The following is a 19,723-nucleotide window of genomic DNA, read 5'->3' as shown; positions in this document are numbered from 1 at the left end:
TTGTACATGTTTAAGTCTGAAGCCACCACATCCTCCCCTGTAACACCCTTGTCCCTTAACTTCCACCAGTGCCCCTGAACCTCACACCTCTCCCTTCTCTGAACATCTGCCCCTTGGGCAAGGACTTGCTTTCACTAATTTATGCCTTAGTGAAACTAAGACATGGATTGTTTATATTTTAACTCTTATCTCTAAACCCTGGGCCACATATGAGTGGCCTATCTTAATATCCTTTATGTTATTCCCCCAAATGATAACAATGTGGCTGCAGCGCAGAGACTGAGAGTGAGCTGATGGTTAACATGACACATATTTACTCCAGCCTTCTCTGTGCATTCACGCCTGGGCCTCGTGGTTCACAGCTCTGCCCTGTGCCAGCCCAATCCACACAAGCCCACTCTCCCTCCCACTAGAGCTCTGCTTTTTTTATCTTACTTCATTTCTGTCTAAGTATACTATATGGAACTTGAGATTGGTTGCCTTCTCTCACTGCTACTAAGTTTTTAACATTATCCCTTTTGAATTCGCCTTTTATTTGGTGGCGGGCTGTGTAGTAAGTCGATGTATCACACTTGGTAATGAAAGCCACAGTTCCAGTTAACAATACATTGCCAAAAACTCCCTTAAAGAAGGTGGAGGGAGGCCGGGCATGCGGCTCATGCCTATAATCCCAGCACTTTAGGAGGCCGAGGTGGGTGGATCATTTGAGGTCAACATGGTGAAACCTTGTCTCTACTAAAAATACAAAAATTTAGCCAGGCTAGGTGTTGCGCACCTGTAATCCCAGCTACTCAGGAGGCTGAGGCAGGAAAATCAATTGAACCCGGGAGGTGGAGGCTGCAGTGAGCAGAGATCACGCCATTGCACTCCAGTCTGGGTGACAAGAGCAAAACTCTGCCTCAAACAAAAAAAATAAAAGAAGTTAGAGGGAGGTCTGAGAAAAAGACAAAAAGAAAATCATTATTCCCAAACTTATTATAGGGAAAAACAGAAGAAAGTGAAAACAAACACAATTCACTTGAACACAATATGGCAAAAATGAAGGACTTACTATTGAGTCAGAATTATTTTATCTCCAAAACCACTTTTTCACTAATCAAAATCCACACATAATTAAAGCACAGTAACGACAACCCCAAAAAGCCAGTGAGACCTTGAAAACAGTACGACCTGAAGTCATTTTCCAATCATAAATGATCTGACCAGCAGAGAACACCTCTAACCCAGGGAGACCTGTCTGTGGCTTCAGCTCAGAACCACCTGAATGTGGCAGGAGCAAGTGCAGGCATGTTGCAGCAAGGCTTTCTGTTGTTTTTTTTTAATGGCTTTTTGAAATATAATGACATAGCATACAGTTCACCCATTCAACATGCACAATTCAATGATTTTTAGTATATTTAGAGTTCTGTAACCATCATGATAGATTTTAGAATATTTTCATAACCCTCCCAAAGAAAGTCTCATACCCCTTAACCACACTCCCTCCCAAACTTCCTCAGCCCCTCAGGCCACTAATCTATTTTATGACTTAGATTTGCCTATTCTGGACATTTCCTAGAAATAGGATCATAGATGCTCTGGCCTTTGCGTGTGGCCTTTTCTTTTCTGAGACAGAGTTTCGCTCTTGTTGCCCAGGCTGGAGTGCAATGGCACAATCGTGGCTAACCGCAACCTCTGCCTCCGGGGTTAAAGCAATGTTCCTGCCTCAGCTTCCTGAGTAGCTGGGATTACAGGCATGCGCCACCACGCCTGGCTAATTTTGTATTTCTAGTAAAGACAGGGTTTCTCCATGTTGGGCAGGTTGGACTCGAACTCCCGACCTCAGGTGATCCACCCAACTCGGCCTCCCAAAGTTCTGGGATTACAGGCGTGAGCCACCGCGCCGGGCTGCGTCTGGCTTTTTCACTTAGTGAAATGTCCTCAAGGTTCATCCATGCTGTAGCCTGTATCAGACCTTGACTCCTTACGGTTGAACAATATTCCACTGTATGGATATACCTTATTTTGTATGTCCTTTCACCCACTGATAGACATTTGGGTTGTGTCTACTTTTGGGATATTATGAATAACGCTGCCATGAACATTCATGTACAAGTTTTTCTGTGGAAATGTGTTAATTTCTGTTGAGTCTATACCTAGAAATGGAATTGCTGGGTCACATGGAAACTCTTATGGTTAACGTTCCAGGAACTGACAACTGTTTTCCAAAGCAGCTGCACCATTTTCCATTCCCAGCAGTGAATAAGGGTTCCAGTTCCTCCACATCCTCAACAACATTTATTGTCTTTTTTTTTTTTTAAAAAAGAGACCCCTCACTATGTTGACCAGGCTGGCCTTGAACTCCTGGGTTCAAGCAATCCTCCCACCTCAGCCTCCTAAAGTGCTGGGATTACAGGCATGACCCACAGTGTCTGGCTATTATCTGTCTTTTTGATGACAGCCATCCTGGTGGGAATAATGTTTACTCAACTCTAAAGCACCTTGTTAGACTCAGAAGTTTTTTCTACAGCCAAAAGACTGGATCTACCTTGAATTACCTGGCAGGAAACACAGGTCTTCCCCAAGCTCTTGGGATATAACACTTCATCTTTCAGGGGAAAACAGACATTTCTTACAGATAAATCCTAGTATTTTAATAATACAATATGGAAACAAGTTTTCTCAGCAAATCCCTGGCAATGGCACAGGGCTAGAGAAACACCGAACTCTCAGTGTCTCTCTGCTACTGACTGAAATCCTCTTGACAGCTCTGAAGAGTTTGTTCCCCCCTGTAGCACTGGTAATTGATAACCAGGCTGTAGTCGTACCTGCAGGCATTCTGGGTGATTTGTGGCAAAGAGCTTCCAGTCATCCAGGGAGTAATGCTTATGAATTGCTGTAAACATGGAGTGCTAGAAAACAAAACAGCACCATTAGGATGGGAAGCCAAGTGAGAGCCCCCCTCCCTCCTCCATCTGGAGGTGGTGATCCAACAAGACAAAGGCATCAGTGTTCCTGCCATCCATGCTTAATTTGCTTTGAATGTGCTCCTAGCAGCCAAAACCAAACAAAGGTACAACCATTGAAATCATAAAACCCTGTTTCCCATTCTAATCTGGTTAGACAATACCGCATTCAGGACTAGGGAGGCTCTGCCAGGAGGCAGGAGAGGGATAAAAGAGAATTCTCAGAGCCCTGCCCAGCCCACCCAGGCTCCCACCCACACCTGTATTAGGCCAAAAGCAGCACAGATGGTCCAAAGAGAAAACCAGGCAGCAGGTCCCCTGCCCAGAAGGACCATCCTAACACAAACTTCTGCTTAGCCAGCCCTGAAGAACCCCACCTTATCCCTGAAAGCTTTCTCTTGTGTTCACAACCGGAACACTTCTTGCTAAAAGGTAAATCCATTAAATCTTGACGGTGGGAATTATATAAAGTATAACCCTAAACCTATGACTACTGCCCCAGCATTTATGACCTGCTTTGTGTCAGTCGTTTCATTTAATTTTTGGAACAACTTTGAACAGCATTATTAGCTTCGTGGGCATAAATGGAGCTTAAGCAGTTTAAGTTGCCCAGGCATGGTGGCTTAGGCCTGTAATCCCAGCACTTTAGGAGGCCGAGGCAGGAGGATCACTTAAGCCCAGGAGTTCGAGACCAGCCTAGCAACATGGCAAGACCCCATGTCTATTTAAAAAACATAAAACAAATCAAACTTTTAAAATTTGCTGAGCGTGGTGGCACATTCCTGTAATCCCAGCATTTGGGGAGGCTGAGGTGGGTGGATCACCTGAGGTCAGGAGTTCAAAACCAGCCTGACTAACATGGTGAAACCCCATCTCTACTAAATACAAAAAATTAGCCGGGCATGGTAGAGCACCTGTAATCCCAGCTACTCAGGAGGCTGAGGCAGGAGAATCACTTGAACCTGGGAGATGGAGGTTGCGGTGAGCCAAGATGGTGCCATTGCACTCCAGCCTGGGCAACAAGAGTGAAACTCCATCTCAAAAAAAAAAAAAAAAAAAAAAAAATTACAAAATGTAACAACTGCATGGCGAGGAAGAGGCAAAGGCCAGAGTCAAACTTGGATCTGACTATGGAGATTGGACACCTTGCCCTTTAACAGAAGCCTCCCACCTAACTTCTCTGGGGCTACCTATGTCCCCATGTACAACTTCTCATTCTAAACTTCTATGACTTTAGTAACTTGTGCTAGTTCTATGGATCCTAGAAACGGAAAATTCACAGTAGCCACCCATGGTTAGCTACACCAGTCTATGCTATTCTGTTAGCAGGGAGACTTCCTAGGAAAATGGGAAGAGCACAGCAAGTCCTAGGTTTTTCCTGGACTATAATCTATTATGTGAATTAATCAGACTTGATTGCTTCCTGGTTCCTCTCACTTTTATACTAACACATAATTCATTAGTAGCAATGGCTGATGACAGAGCAGAGCAGGGAAAGGGTGAGGAGAAAAAAATACCAGTTCCTTAGCAATTAATTTATTAGCCTCTGGCCCAACGCTCAGTAGGGGCTGAGGTCTGACAGACAATGCAAGTGATCACGGAATCCGACAGACCACCCCTACTCCATTTTGGGAGCTCATAATTTATTTGAGAATCTTTTCCGTCGAATCACTGGCTAATAATGAATCTCAGTGTCTCCTGTGGTTAGACTTGCTGCCCACAGTGAGAAGCTCTCTCAACTAATTGGATTTATCTTTTCACTTGGCAGGCATTATCCACAGGAAAAACAGAACCCCTGAGTGCAGCAGACATTCCACATCTAGGATGCAGAAGATGCTCTGCACCTCACCCATAAATGTCCTGCCCACAAACGGGTTTTCCTTTATTTTTCCCAAAGCCAGAACACCATTTTAAATTTTTTTTAAATTTTATTTTAACAAACAGTACTTCTCAGATTGATCTATACAATGAATTTTTTTTTTTTTTTTTTTTGAGACAGGGTCTTCTTGCTCTGTCACCCAGGCTGGAGTGCAGTGGCTCAATCTTGGCTCACTGCAACCTCCGCCTCCCAGCTCAAGTGATCTTCCCACCTCAGCCTCCCGAGTAGCTGGGACTACAGGCTCACACCACCACACCTGGCCAATTTTCATATTTTTTTGTAGAAATGATGCTTCGCCATGTTGCCCAGTCTGGTCTTGAACTCCTGAGCTCAAGCAATCCACCTGCCTCCACCTCCTCAAATCCTGGGATTACAGGTGTGAGCCACTATGCCCAGCCAAAGCAAGGATATTAGCTACCCTCTTTACAGAAAATTAGGCTGGTGTAGTTGGCTAAAAGAGACTTTGAGCTTGTAATGTGATCATCCATTTAAGTTCAGGGGTAAATTCCTTAGATTCTAGAGTCAGTTTGGGTTGGAATCCTGATTCTCTCTCTGTATACATCTGGCTGAGGGCCTAGGGCAAGTGACCTACCCCTCCCCTCTCTGCCTCAGTTTCCTCATCTGTAAAAGGAACCTATCTTGTTGAGTTGCGTCAAGAATTAAGAGATACAGGCTGGGCATGGTAACTCATGCCTGTAATCCCAGCACTTGGGTAGGCCAAGGCAGGCGGATCACCTGAGGTCAGGAGTTCAAGGCCAGCTTGGCCAACACGGTGAAACCCCATCTCCACTAAAAATACAAAAATTAGCTGGGCATGGTGGCATGTGCCTGTAGTCCTAGCTACTTGGGAGGCTGAGGCAGGAGGATTGTTTGAACCAGGGAGGCGAATGTTGCAGTGAGCCAAGATCACGTCACTGCACTCCAGCCTGGGCGACACAGTGAGACTCTGTCTTAAAAAAAAAAAAAGAAATACATTATCTGCAGTGTTTCATACATAAGCGCTCGATACACGTATTCAACATAATTATACAGTAAATGCTGCAGCACAGACTGCATACAAAGCAGCTCTGTCTTAATTTTAAAGGGGTTGTCACTTTTCTGCAATATGGCACTCTTCATGTTGTCTAGCTTCTTTTTGTATCTCTAATTTCCAAAACCATCACAGTCATTTTCACGGAAGCAATGGATGCAGATCTAGACCATCTCATTGAACCCAAAGTCCAGACACCGTCCACTTTCTGATTGAAGGGAAAGACAGAGAATGACCCAAAGCAGCTCACATTTCTACTCTTCCTTGTGTCTGAATAAAGCCAGGGTCGGCTCCTGAAAACCTGTCCAGTGTGAGCAGCAAAGGGAAAAAACAAAAGCCTACCACCTCACCTGTGACATCACGGCTGCCATCTCAAACGTGCCCACAGTGTCCATGTTGGCCACGATGATGGGAATCCCTGAGTAGGTCTGCTTTGAATTTCGAAACGTGAAGGTGCGTTCAAGATCCACCTGTTGGCCAAAAAAAAGAAAGAAAAAGGGAAAGAAATGAGTGCTTTGCTCTTATGTGAAATGTGCAGAATTTCTGGAGTTTGGAGCGAGTAGGAACAAGACAAAGGTCCCTGGATTCTCTTAGGGGTCAAAGACAGGTATTCCAAAGACACCAGAGCGGAAATTCCGCCGTCAAGACAAGCCTCGGAATCGGAAGCTCTCTCCTACTTTCCCAGCCTCTCCAACCCCACTGCCGCCTTCTATCCACTTCCCTAAAGACCCACATACATGTTATCTTTGCCCCACCTCCAAGCCCTATAGAAACCATTCCCCTCCTGGGAGCATCTGCTCCACTCTTCCTTGCCAACCATGGCCCTCCTCCTGGAACAATCCCTTCACTTCTTACCTTTCACCTAGAGCCACACTCCAAATTCACCCTGCAGTGAGCGCCACACAATTAATCCCTTCGCCTTTTACCCTCCATGGCTGCTTTAATTATGAGGATCTTTCAAAAAGCTGGTGGAAAGTACATTGCAACCATATGTTCCTGCATATCAACACTTGTTCCTTTGAATTGCAAGCAGCTGGGTGGGGAGGTGGGGGGGCTCCAATTCTCCTGCAACTTCAAGATCGGGGTATGTAGGACTAAACTTGCTATCGGCAATCCAGAACAACACAGTCATAAGGGTGGGCTTGACAGAAGCCACGTGCTAGATAGAGCCAGGAACTCACCAAGAGCTAGAAGAGTCCAAATTACTTCTCTGACCCACGGCAGATGCCAGCCTGTCTGCCCACCCACCATCCTCAGCCTGCTCTTATCCCAGGAAGGCTACCTGCTACAGGCTCCGTTTCTCAAGTTCATTTCTGGCTGGGATGGGCCAATGGAGGACACTGGGTGGGAAACTGGAGGACAGTGGCAGGCAGAGGTGGGGGGAAGTCAGGGTAGTTCTCCCAGAACCCCTCTGCCTTAGACAGCTTCTCCAGAGCAGCTGGGTTGCCTCCGGGCCTGGATCCTCTGACCAGAGAGGCCTGCGTATTCCTTGTTCCAGCTTTCCCTAAGCGAGCCCAGTCCCTTCCTGGGCTCCAGAGCACTGTCTTCTCCCTCTGACCCTCACCCTAAGGAAGGGGTGGCTTCTTGCTGTTGCTGATCTCTGGGGTGCCCTTAATATCCTCAGTTGTGTCAGAATGCCCCGCATTCAATTCCATGTTTTAAACAGTCAGCATCGTTTGTTTCTCTGGCTGGACTCCGATAGACACAAACTACATTAGAAGTGGGTGCTTCCCCAAGGGGAACTGGCCAGAGGAGCACAGGTATGAATCTTATGCTTCTGCAGTAACTTAGACCTACATTAACCCTGGCTTCATGAATTACACCAGCAATAGTCATTTTCTGCCAGTGTTTACCTAGATGCTCCTCTCATTTTTTTCACTTGAGGCAACTTTCACTTTGCGATCAGCATTAAGTCAGAAAACACCATGGGACGGCTCTGGCCCTTTAGCCTTTACATTTCTCTTGCTTCTCAACACCGGGTTCTGTGTCCAGAAGGCGTCCTGGGTGAATGATGTCATAAACATGACTGCACAGGCCTCACACAGCCATCAGTGAGGAGAAATGAGATGCTGGAAGTGCACGAACCTACGCAGTGGCGCGTCCCTTTCTCCACTTCCTTCCTGATGACTCTGGGTTCTACTTCAGTGGAGCACGTTTATAGCGACATTCTGAAAGAGAACTGAAGGGACCTACCCATAGCAACCCTGTGTGTGGCTAATGGCTCTGTAACATTTGGCTTGGCAGGCTTGAAACAATCAATTCCTTGGTCTCAAATTACTCTTCTATCCTCCAACAGGCATGGGGCTAGCTGCTACACTCTGCACCCGGCTGAGATCACAATGGGTTTTTCTTGGCACTCCAAAACCTATCAGCAGGACACAAAATGCAGAGCTCTTCATGGAAAAGGGCAGCCTTAACAGTAAACGCTTCCCCTCATTTCCAGTCCTTTTTATGAGCTAGCTCTTTGCCATCGTTAATTCTAAGAATGAGAAATAAAATGATCTTCCCCAACTTTATCCACCCAGACACACACACATAACCCAGGCCAGTTGTTCACTAGCAGAGATAAATATTTTAAATATTTCAGCCTCCCAGGAACAACACTTGGCACTTAGTCTGGCACAGCCGGCCAATACGCCAAATATAGATTAGATTCCCTGTCTAAGCCTGACCTGAAAGGGAACATAAAGTAACAAAGTCCCCTCCCCCACCCACAAACACACATCTCTGCTGCTCTCTAACAGGCCTTCATTAAAGCCAGTCCTGCCACCCAACATGTCAGGGGCTCAAAAGTGCAAATGGGCTGGCGTGGTAGCTCACACCTGTAATCCCAGTACCGTGGGAGGCTGAGGCAGGCAGATTGCTTGAGCTCAGTTCAAGACCAGCCTGGGCAACATGGTGAAACCCCATCTCTACACAAAATAGAAAAAACTAGCCAGGCTTGGGTGGCGCGAGCCTGTAGTCCCAGCTACTCAGGAGGCTGAGGTGGGAGGATTGATTGAACACCGGAGGCTGAGGCTGCAGTGAGCCATGATCATGCTACTGCATGCCAGCCTGAGTGACAGAGTGAGACCTTGTCTCAAAAAAAAAAAAAAAAAGTACAAATAGAGGCCCACCTACCACATTCCTAAATAATTCAATGTGATAAGTCCAACGAACAAACTGCTACATAAAATAGGTTCTAACCTCCCACCCTAAAAAAAAAACAATTTCATTCACAACCAGAAAAGCACCAGAACATGGTAGCGGGGAGCCGGCCCTGGCCCCCAGTCCACCCCTCTTCCCTTCTCACCCAAATCCTTATGTGTGCACAGAGGAAAAGGCCCCCACCTTCAGTCGGCACACAAAGCTCTGTGCATACCCACGTACTTTTCCATAAACAACTGCCACTTGGCCACTCTGGGTTGGAGGTGAGCACACCAGCATCATGGGTGGCCCTTGGAAACACACCAGGGCAAGAGGCCCATGCAGGCCTTAGAATCAGCTCAAAGTTACTTGGGGAAGGATATCCAGGATCCTGAGTACTTGGAGCGTGGCCTAAGGAACAGCATAGCCCACAGGCCCTGCCCAGTGAGGAGGGATGCAATTTGGGGGGCAGACGTGGGACCCAGGACAGAGGCTCCTTTTCCTAGATCTACAGATGGTACCGAGTAAAGCAATTCTTTTACATATTGTATTTTATTACATAATCTATTGTATAGATCGCTCATTAGCTGTAACACCTGTCTGAGTACAGGGACGTCTTCCAACTTTGTAGTCCTAGTGGCTCAAAAAGTGTGGGATAAACTAACGGCTGGCTAAAAGGTAAGAATACTGTGTTCTGGCCCCCAGCCTTTTGCAGTGTTTGGTGGCCCCCAGCCCAGACCTCTGAATGTGGATCCAAGCCCTGAAAGCCTCACCATCAGTTATCAGGCTCGTGAGAAGCTCATGCCCAGCTGCAGTGCTACCAGCGAGCCGCAGGGTTCCACAAATGGAAAGGGCTTCAGAGGCTGGTCCAGCACACCCGGGTACACATCAGAATCCTCTTAGAACTGGTTCCAAAATACTCGTGCTCCAGCTGCCTCAAACTTCATGAATCACCACCTTTGTGCTGGACATATTATGTGTATTTTGGAGTGTTTCCCCAGGCGATTCTAACGCATTCATGACTCAGAACAGCGCCAAACTCTTTAATTTTCCAAAGCAAAATTTACAAAGGCTGTCTGTTATGGGTTGAATTATGTCTCCCCCCCGCCCCCAAAATGTTGAAGCCCTAACCTCCAGTACCTGTAAATGTGACCTTACTTAGTTAATAGAGTCATTGCAGATGATCAAGCTAAGGTGAGATCAAGAGGGTGAGCCCTCGTCCAATATGACTGATGTTCTTATAAAAAGGATAAATTTCCGGGCACATAATCACAGCACTTTAAGAGGCCGAGGCAGGCGAATCACCTGAGGTCGAGAGTTCAAGACCAGCCTGACCAACAAGGAGAAACCCTGTCTCTACTAAAAATACAAAATTAGTTGGGCATGGTGGTGCATGCCTATAATCCCAGTTACTCGGGAGGCTGAGGCAGGAGAATTGCTTGAACCTGGGAGGCGGAGGTTGCGGTGAGACAAGATCACGCCATTGTACTCTAGCCTGGGCAACAAGAGCGAAACTCCTTCTCAAAAAAAAAAAATAAAATAAAATAAAAAGGAGAAATTTGGACACAGATGCACACATAGGGAGAACCTCATGTGGAGATGAAGGCAGAGATTGGGGACAACTGTCAGCAAACCAGCAGAAGCTGGGAGAAGGGCAAGAAACAGATTCTCCCTCCCGGCCCTCAGAAGGAATCAACCCTGCCAACATCTTGGACTGGGACTGCTACCTTCCAGAACTGTAAGATAATAAATTCTTGTTACTTAAGCCACCAAGTATGTGGTCCTCAGTTACAGAAGCCCCAGGAAACCAGCATACAGGCGAAGGTAAAAAAAAACAAAAAAAAAGTAATTAGTGACAGAGCTTGGACTAAAACACAGCTATCCTTCCTCCCAGCCACTCTGCCATGTTCTCATCCCCCTCAGGCCAACCAGTAGCAGACGGTGAAAGCTAGACCAGAACTCTTCTCACTGGACTGCTGGGGAAAAAACTGCTATGAAGTTTTAAGCAGACTGAACATCTGTTGTGTCTTCTCTGTCCTAAAACAAAATGAGTAATTTGCTGTGATTCTCTTCAATGCCTGATAATTTATTAATAAGTTTTTTAGGGGTTTATTTTTTGTTTTTGTTTTAATTCTTATCAGCTGGGTGCGGTGGCTCACACCTGTAATCCAGGCACTTTGGGAGTCTGAGGCAGGTGGATCACCTGAAGTCAAGAGTTCAAGACCAGCCTGGCCAACACGGTGAAACCCCATCTCTACCAAAAATTAGCAGAGTGTGGTGGGTGCCTGTAATCCCAGCTTCTCGGGAGCCTGAGGAAGGAGAATCGCTTGAACTCAGGAGGCGGAGGTTGCAGCGAGCCAAGATCACACCACTGCACTCCAGCCTGGGTTACAGAGTGAGACTCCATCTCTAAATAAATAAATAAATAAGTACATTCTTACTAGCTTAAGGACTACAGTAGAATGTTAGAGCCAGAAATGGGTACTAAGGAAGAAAACACTCAGGGAGAATGCAGGCTCCCCAGCGTAACAGATGAAAACAAAGGTCTTGTCTCAATCCACAAACTCATCACTTCTCAGAAAAAGATTATCCAAATGTCCCCACATGACCCTGTGGCGCTTTATTCTTCCATGCCAGGGGCTGGACATTTGAGAGATGAATGCCTCCCTGGAGAATCCAGGCGAAGGCCACCTGGGCCACTGCTATCTGTATTCTTTGCCTTTCAGAGGTGACCTCAGATTCATCTCATTCATGTTCATTTATGGAAGGCTGGTGGAAATGTCCTTGCAGGAGTCCTGAAGCTTCTGAGGGGGAGATCACTCTTACTGTCCGTTTCCTGCTATAGCCTGATGATCCATTGCTGGGCCTGGCTCTTAGCAAAACTGTCACGAGGATAAGCCCATCATCAGCTGTCAAAACCCTCCTCCCCCAGCCAGACTCTACTCCCAGGGTGTACGTTCTCTTTCCTGGCTCTGTACAAATCCGCTGTTAGGCTCAATGTCGGTCATCTATCCTTCAGTTTCCAATTTGCCTCCAGATACTACTTCTGCCAGGATGCACATATTTTAAGCTTCTGATTGTGCAAGGAAAAGTTTTTATCTGCCTATGAAAAATTTCAGGCATCAACAAGCAAACTGAGAAAACATTAAGAGGGGATTAGGGAGGCCTAACTAGATCCCTCAACGCCACTGAGGCAAGTAAAGTCAGATCATGGGGGTGGCCAGCCAGTCAGCAGCCTCACGCATCAGGGAGCTAAACCATCACGGCAACCAATTAGAAAGGCAATGCTGGTTAAACTGAGTCTCCAGGCCTGTGGCTGGCAAACTCCCACGAACATAAAAATACAAAAGAGACTCCTCAAGGGCACTGAGTTCTCACTGCAATGTGTACATGAAGATTGCAAAGATGCCATCCCAAACTGGAACATTAGTAGTTACAATCTGCCCAAATTATGAAGCCAAGTGTTGCATGACATTGTCGCATGATGTGATAGTATTCCCCGAGAAGGAGTAATTCATTCTATTACATAAATTTCATTTTAGCTTTAGAGACAGGGTTGTCCAGGCTGAAGTGCAGTGGCACCATCATAGCTCACTGTAACCTCCAACTCCTGGGCTCAAGCCATCCTCCCGCCTCAGCCTTCCAAGTAGCTGGGACTACAGGTGAGCACCACTGCCCTAATTTTTTAAATTTTTGTTGTAATCTCCAGCTCGTGGGCTCAAGCCATCCTCCTGCCTCAGCCTTCCAAATAGCTGGGACTAGAGGTGTGCACAACTGCCCTGGCTGATTTTTTAAATTTTTGTAGACCTGGGGTCTTGCTTTGTTGCCTAGGCTGGCCTCGAACTCCTGGCCTCAAGCAATCCTTCCACCTCAGGTTCTTAAAGTGCTGGGATTACAGGTGTGAGCTACTGTGCCTGGCCCTATTACATTAATGTTCATCTTTACCTTCTCAACATGTTTTCTGGTTCAGAAAATAGGTATATCTTTGTTTGAACATCCAATTTTCTGAAAAATGAGTTTGTCTCTTCTAAATACATTTTGAATATTTAAAGAATATTGAGGCCACCAAATTATTAGCATATCCAGAATCCCCCTATTTCATCTTGGTCTTGCCTTAGGAATTGGCTACAGCTCATGCTTCCAGAGGCCCAGGCCTGCCCTCCAAATTGTTTTTGTTCCAAGAGAGGCCCCCTTTTTAGCACCTGAAAGGTCATGAAGGACAGGCACAGGGTCACCCAATCTGGGGCGATAAGCTTTAATCATTCCTCCCCCACCTCCTCCAGTCCTGCCGGGCTCCAAACCAGCCAATGCTGCTGCTTACAGAATGCCACTTGGTTTAGTCATTGGCTAACGCGGAGGCTTCCCCAATCCAAGCAAGCCCTCGGCTGGCAGCCCCAGGCACTGCAGTTAGGCCTGGCACCGGAGTGGGCAGCGGACTTCTTTGCTGAGGGGATTTATTTATGGTCTTGTTTGTGGAGCTGAGTGGACGGAGCTGTGCAGGTTGGCCCAGCCTCCTCGTGTTTACTCCTTCAGCCCCAGCCTTCAGCCGTGTCCAGTTTCCTCACCTTCCTCTCCAGCTCTCAGCAAAGCCAGTCACCAGCGCACACCACCCCGGGGCACTCTGCCTTTCAGGCAACTAGTTTATCCTCCAGGGACTGGCCTCCCTTCCCCCAGCCTCAGGCTATTTCCAGTCCGGTCTCCACCTGTTCCTTAGGATTTGAGTACATCCAGGCAGAACCAGGGAAATGCCCGAGGCTTCCAATTCGCCCCCACCTCTCACACCCCAAAGCTTTCGAAACGCTTCTCCAGGGCTAGGCTGGGACCGCGGGCTGTCCAGTACCGCTGAGTCCCCAAGCCCCACTGCCAGCAAGGCCGCCAAACTCAGAAAGGAAACCCTGAACTTGTGCCCTGGGTTCTGGTTTTTCACACGCGTTCACGAAGTTCCACCGCCGGACCCGAAGCGAAAGCAGCAGCAATTCTCAGCACTAGGAGACGCTGCCAAAAATCACCGGGATCTGCAGTTGTTTTTCTCGTCCTCTCTCCCCTAGCTCCAGTTTCCTTTTCTTGCTATAAGCGCCCTCGTACCCCTATTCTTCTAAACCAACTGGCCACTGGATCTCTGCTCATCTGTGGTCGAGTTTCACTGTAAACTTCCCCTAGGCCACCCAACGGGACCGACGTGTAGAGAATTTCATGGGCCCCCGTATCACCGCCCTTAAAGACACCTCACGTCCTGGCAGGTGCTGGGGCGCGGGAACGGGGGCGCAGCGCCCCAGTCTCAAACACCAAAGCAGGCAGGGTAACCCGGTGCCACCCCCTTCCACCCACTTGCCCCGCGCCACCCGGAAAAAAAAATCCCACCCCACTGCGACTTCCGAACGTCCCCCACCTCGGCTCGGCTCTTGAGGCTGCTCCGCTTAGGTCGGAGCAGGACATCCTTGAAGTCGAGCTTGAGGTCCGCATCTATGCGGGGCATGGTGCAGCGGCTCCTGGCTGCGGCGGCGACGGCGGGGCGGGGGCGCCTGCGCGGGGCGGCGCGGGGAGCGCCGGGGCTGCTGTGCCGCGGCCGGGAGCTGGCGTGGGCCGGGTGCGCACGCCGCGATCTTAAACACGCCCCGCCGACCCGCGGTCACGCTTGGCCCGCCCCGGGCACCGCCTCCGCCTCGGGCAGGGGCTGAGAGGCAGACTGGTTAGGGACAGACTGGCGGCGAAGCCCTTCCTCCTCGCGCCCCCGCCCCGTCCTTCCCCCGCAGGTGTACAGCCCGTGGCAGTGACCGAATGGGGACGGGGGAGGGAAATGCGCACCGTTCTGTTTGTCCCCAAGGTCCCCGATGGAGAGGGGACTTAGCGTGTGCCTGCCTTATCCAAGGGAAAAGTCGCTCCCTGAGAGCTTTTACTTTTTTTTTTTTTTTTTTTTTTGAGACAGTCTCACTGTCGCTCAGGCTGGAGTGCAGTGGCGCTATCGCCGCTCATGGCAGCCTCGACTTCCTGGGCTCAAACGATTCTCATGCCTCAGCCTCCTCGAGTACAGGCGCACGCCGCCACACCCAGCTTATTTTAAAAATTATTTCCTAGAGGCGGGGTTTCACCATATTGCCCAAGCTGGTCTCGAGCTCCTGACCTCAAGTGATCCGCCTGCCTCGGCCTCCCAAAGTGCTGGGATTACAGGCGTGAGCCACCGTGCCCGGCGGATTCTCCTTTTTTAAAATTCAAGCCCGGTGTGCTCACCCAGTGCTGAGGGGCACGTCTCTCACTTGCCAAAGAACCAGAAACCCCAGGGAGGTTGTATAGAATTAAGGAAAAGAACGTGGGCAGTTAACTGTTTAGCTGTACTGGGATTGTGGAGGCCATGATTCCCTTTGGACTTGTTAAGAGACAAGGTCTCACTGTGTTGCCCAGGCTGGTCTTGAACTACTGGGTTCAAGCAATGCTCCCGCCTCAGCTTCCCAGTGTTGGGACTACTGGCGTGAGCCGCTGCGCCCAGCCTGGATTTCAGGATTTTTGTTTAAGAAAAACAGTGAGGTCTGTAGTCGACGCAGATCCTGAGATTTGAGGAGCCTGAGTCCCCTCTGAGGGTTACCAGTGATGTGAGTTCGAGGGGTTACCAGTGATGTGAGTTCATTGATTCACTTATTGACCTTACCGAGCTTTTATTATACATTTGAAATGTGCTGCCGGGCTTCATGCATCATCTCATTCACTCTCAGAACAACCCAATGAAGAAAGAGCCATTTCACAGATAAGGAAAAACGAGGCTCCTATAAATGAAATAACTTGCCTAAGGCCACAGAAAAATTCAATATAAATTTCTCAGTCCTTAAAATTTGCTACAACTATTCACTGAAGCTGCTTTTGTCCTGGAACATCTCTGCCTGAGTTTGAAACCTGGTTCCACCACTGTCTAGCTAGGTGACCTTTGGGGAGTCAATTTCTCTAAGTCTCAGTTTTCTCATAAAAGGGGTGGGGGCAGCAGGGGGGGTTAACCCTATCTCCTCCCTGGTTTTTGTGAGAATTAAAGTGTGTATGTTTATGTAAGCACAATGTCTGTCCCATAGTAGTTGCTCAATGCATGATAGTTACAGATTTGTAGTCACATGTTACATTATGTGCATTGTGTTTGTATTTTCAAACTAGAATGCTAACTGCACAAAGGCAAGAATCATCTTTCATTCTCTTCCATTTTTCTGCAGCCTCGAACTGAGCTAGCAACTGTCCTCCTTGAGCTAGCATGTGATAAAGCTGACCATAAAAGATACATCACAATATTCAATTTAACACAAATGTCTGAAGATGATAAAGGTCTCAGCTCATCCCACATGCTTTCATTAGCTATACCCCAAAGGAAGTTCATGAAGTTTCAGGGAAGGAAATGAAACTTATCAGAGAGAATGAAAGTAGCCACAATTAGTCCAGCCCATGCAATGTTTATAACCCTTGACGAATTCTTGGGAGCTGGCCAGATGTGCTGCTTATTTGCGAAGTACGGAAAGGAAACCTAATTCTAATCTTTTAAAGATTAAATAGAGGTAAAATATAATTACTAGATGGTATGATTATTTTTAAATTATTATCCTTAAAGGGAAGAGAAACTGACCTTGTTAAGCATCTGCCAGCGTGGATGAGGGCTTTATTCATTGTTTCATACATGGTCTTAAAGGAGAAGCTTCTGTAGGTTGTCCTTGCTCTTTCCCTCTGGTTCTCTTTCTTTCTGGCTAGCCCTCCTTTTATTAGAATAGACAGAGAAGTTCATTTTACACATTCCATTCCCTCTCCCTCTGGAACATTCCTCTATAACTGCCCTCTTCTCTGACACAAAATCATACTCCTGTTAGAGTCAGCCTGAGTCCCTGATTCTTCTAAAACTGGCTTTGCAAAAATTATGACAGAAAAATCTGACATAGGAAAATGACAACAGTGAAAGAAATCTGACCTAACTGACTCCATCTTGCTTTTAACCGCCAAGGTGTCCTTGTTCATTCCTGGGTGTAGGTTGAGCTAACTATGGGAGGAACTGAGTTTATAGTTTAACTTTGAAACAAAGATGAGAACAGCAGGTTCCCAAAACAAACCCCCTCCAGGCTTGGGGACCAGCGCACCTTTGTAAAACTAAAAAAGTAGCTACAGATTACAAATCATGGCTCAGGCATCATGTAGCCAGAGGCCATAAGATTCCCAACCTCCCCAGTTGCTCCTATGAATAACATCACTATTGAAAACCTAAGATTGGTGTTAGAGATATGTTTCAGTCAGTCCCCCCATTCTGATGGACCAGCATTCCCCACTCCCTAGTTCCTGCCCACCAAATTATCCTTAAAAAAGCCTGGTCTCTGAATTTTCGGGGAGACTGATTTGAGTAATAAAACTCCAGTCTCCTGTTAGCTGGCTCTGCATTTATTAAACTCTTTCTGTATTGCAGTAATGCTGTCTCAGTAAATTGGCTCTATCTATGCAGCAGGCAAGAAGAACACATAGGGCAGTTCCACTCCCACACCAACTGAGACTCCTTTCAACATCCTCTGCTTCTCATTACTCTAATACAACAATAATAGTTTCCCATCAGTACAATGACTTTATGTTAAAGTTTTCACTGTCTAGACAAAGCCATAAGTGATATCCAGAGTTCAATTTATTAACATTATATTATGGGAGGGGAGGGTTATCCCCAAAATTACATGGGAAGATAAGCTCCAAAATTATGTGGGATAAATTCCACTTGGTCACAGTGCATAATCCTTTTTTGTATTGATGGATCCTATTTGCTAATATTTTGTTAAGGATTTGTGCATCTGAGCTTATAAGGGACATTACTCTGTAGTTTTCTTTTCTTTTGATGCCTTTATCAGGGTAATAGTGGCCTCATAGAATTAGTTGGGAAATGTTCCATGCTCTGTTTTCTGAAAGAGCTTGTGTAGGCTTGGGATTAGTTCTTTAAATATTTAATAGAATTAACCAGTGAACTAAAATTATGTGAAGTGATAAAATGGTTTATTTTTAGTAAATAAGTATCTCTCAAAACCCAGAAATAAAGTTAAGTATTAAAGGCTTTTTGATAATTCAGAATTATAGTATTTAATATTAAGGGATAAGAGCAAATCTGGAGGCATCACACTACCTGATTTCAAACTATACTATAAGGCCATAGTCACCAAAACAGCATGGTGCTGGTACTGGTATAAAAATGGGCACATAGACCAGCGGAAAACAATAAAGAACCCAGAAATAAACCTACATACCTACAGCCAATTGTTCTTCAACAAAGCAAACTAAAACATGAAGTGGAAAAAGGACACCCTTTTCAACAAATGGTGCTGGGATAATTGGCTAGTCACATGTAGGAGAATGAAACTGGATCCTCATCTCTCACCTTATACAAAAATCAACTCAACATGGATTAAGGGGCTGGGTGAGGTGGCTCATGCCTGTAATCCCAACACTTAGGGAGGCTGAGGCGGGCAGATCATCTGAGGTCAGGAGTTTGAGACTAGCCTGGCCAACATGGTGCAACCCTGTCCCCACTAAAAATACAAAAATTAGCTGGGCATGGTGACACCGGTCTGTAGTCCCAGGTACTCGGGAAGCTGAGGTGGGAGAATTGCTTGAACCCGGGAGATGGCGTTTGCAGTGAGCCGAGATTGGGCCACTGCACTCCAGCCTGGGCGACAGTGTGAGACTCCATCTCAAAAAAAGAAGAAGAAGGTGGATTAAGAACTTAAACCTAAGACCTGAAACTATAAAAATTATAGAAGATAACATTGGAAAAACCCTTCTAGACATTGGCAAGGATTTCGTGACCAAGAACCCAAAGCAAATGCAATAAAAAATAAAGATAAATAGCTGGGACCTAATTAAACTAAAGAGCATGGCAAAGGGAACAGTCAGCAGAGTAAACCGACAACCCACAGAGTGGGAGAAAATTCACAATCTATACATCTGACAATGGACTAATATCCAGAATCTACAACAAACTCAAACAAATCAGTAAGAAAAAGACAATCCCATCAAAAAGTGGGCTAAGGGCATGAATAGACAATTCTCAAAAGAAGATATACAAATGGACAACGAACACACGAAAAAATGCTTAACATCACTAATGATGGGGGAAATGCAAATCAAAACCACAATGCGGTACCACCTTATTCCTGCAAGAATGGCCATACTCAAAAAATCAAAAAACATTAGGTGTTGGTGGCTGGGCACGGTGGCTTGCACCTGTAATCCCAGCACTTTGGAAGGCCAAGGCAGGTGGATCATGAGGTCAGGAGATCCAGACCATCCTGGCTAACACGGTGAAACCCCATCTCTACTAAAAATACAAAAATTAGCCGGGTGTGGTGGCACGTGCCTGTAGTCTCAGCTACTCGGGAGGCTGAGGCAGAAGAATTGCTTGAACCCGGAAGGCAGAGGTTACAGTGAGCAGAGATCATGTCACTGCACTCCAGCCTGGGTGACAGAGTCAGACTCCATCTTAAAAAGAAAAATGAAAAAAAAAAAAAAACAATAGATGTTGGTGTGGATGCGGTGAACATGAAACACTTCTACACTGCTGGTGGGAATATAAACTAGTACAACCACTATGGAAAACAGTGTGGAGATTCCTTAAATAATTAAAAGCAGAACTACTATTTGATCCAGCAATCCCACTACTAGATATCTACCCAGAGGAAAATAAATTATTCGAAAAAGATATTTGCACACACATGTTTATAGCAGCACAATTCACAATTGCAAAAAGTGGGCTAAGGG

At 46.5% G+C, this 19,723-nt stretch overlaps 1 protein-coding gene across 1 annotated transcript in view; it reads right to left on the bottom strand.

Moving 5' to 3' along the window:
- The window catches only part of GMPR (guanosine monophosphate reductase), a 56,356-nt gene extending 41,590 nt beyond the window's left edge, over nucleotides 1-14,766 (bottom strand). Inside the window, exons 1-3 of the mRNA XM_518253.9 lie at nucleotides 14,370-14,766; nucleotides 6,205-6,324; nucleotides 2,808-2,891 (exon numbers count right to left, since the gene is read on the bottom strand). Of these exons, the coding sequence (XP_518253.2) occupies nucleotides 2,808-2,891; nucleotides 6,205-6,324; nucleotides 14,370-14,456 (291 nt within the window). The 5' untranslated portion in view covers nucleotides 14,457-14,766. The remainder of the gene's footprint in view (nucleotides 1-2,807; nucleotides 2,892-6,204; nucleotides 6,325-14,369) is intronic.
- Between the last annotated feature and the right edge of the window lie 4,957 nt (nucleotides 14,767-19,723).

This window comes from Pan troglodytes, chromosome 5 (genome assembly GCF_028858775.2).
Source record: "Pan troglodytes isolate AG18354 chromosome 5, NHGRI_mPanTro3-v2.0_pri, whole genome shotgun sequence".
Classification (NCBI taxonomy): domain Eukaryota; kingdom Metazoa; phylum Chordata; class Mammalia; order Primates; family Hominidae; genus Pan; species Pan troglodytes.
Note: the sequence above shows the minus strand (reverse complement) of the source record. Positions and strands in the feature narration are given on the sequence as shown.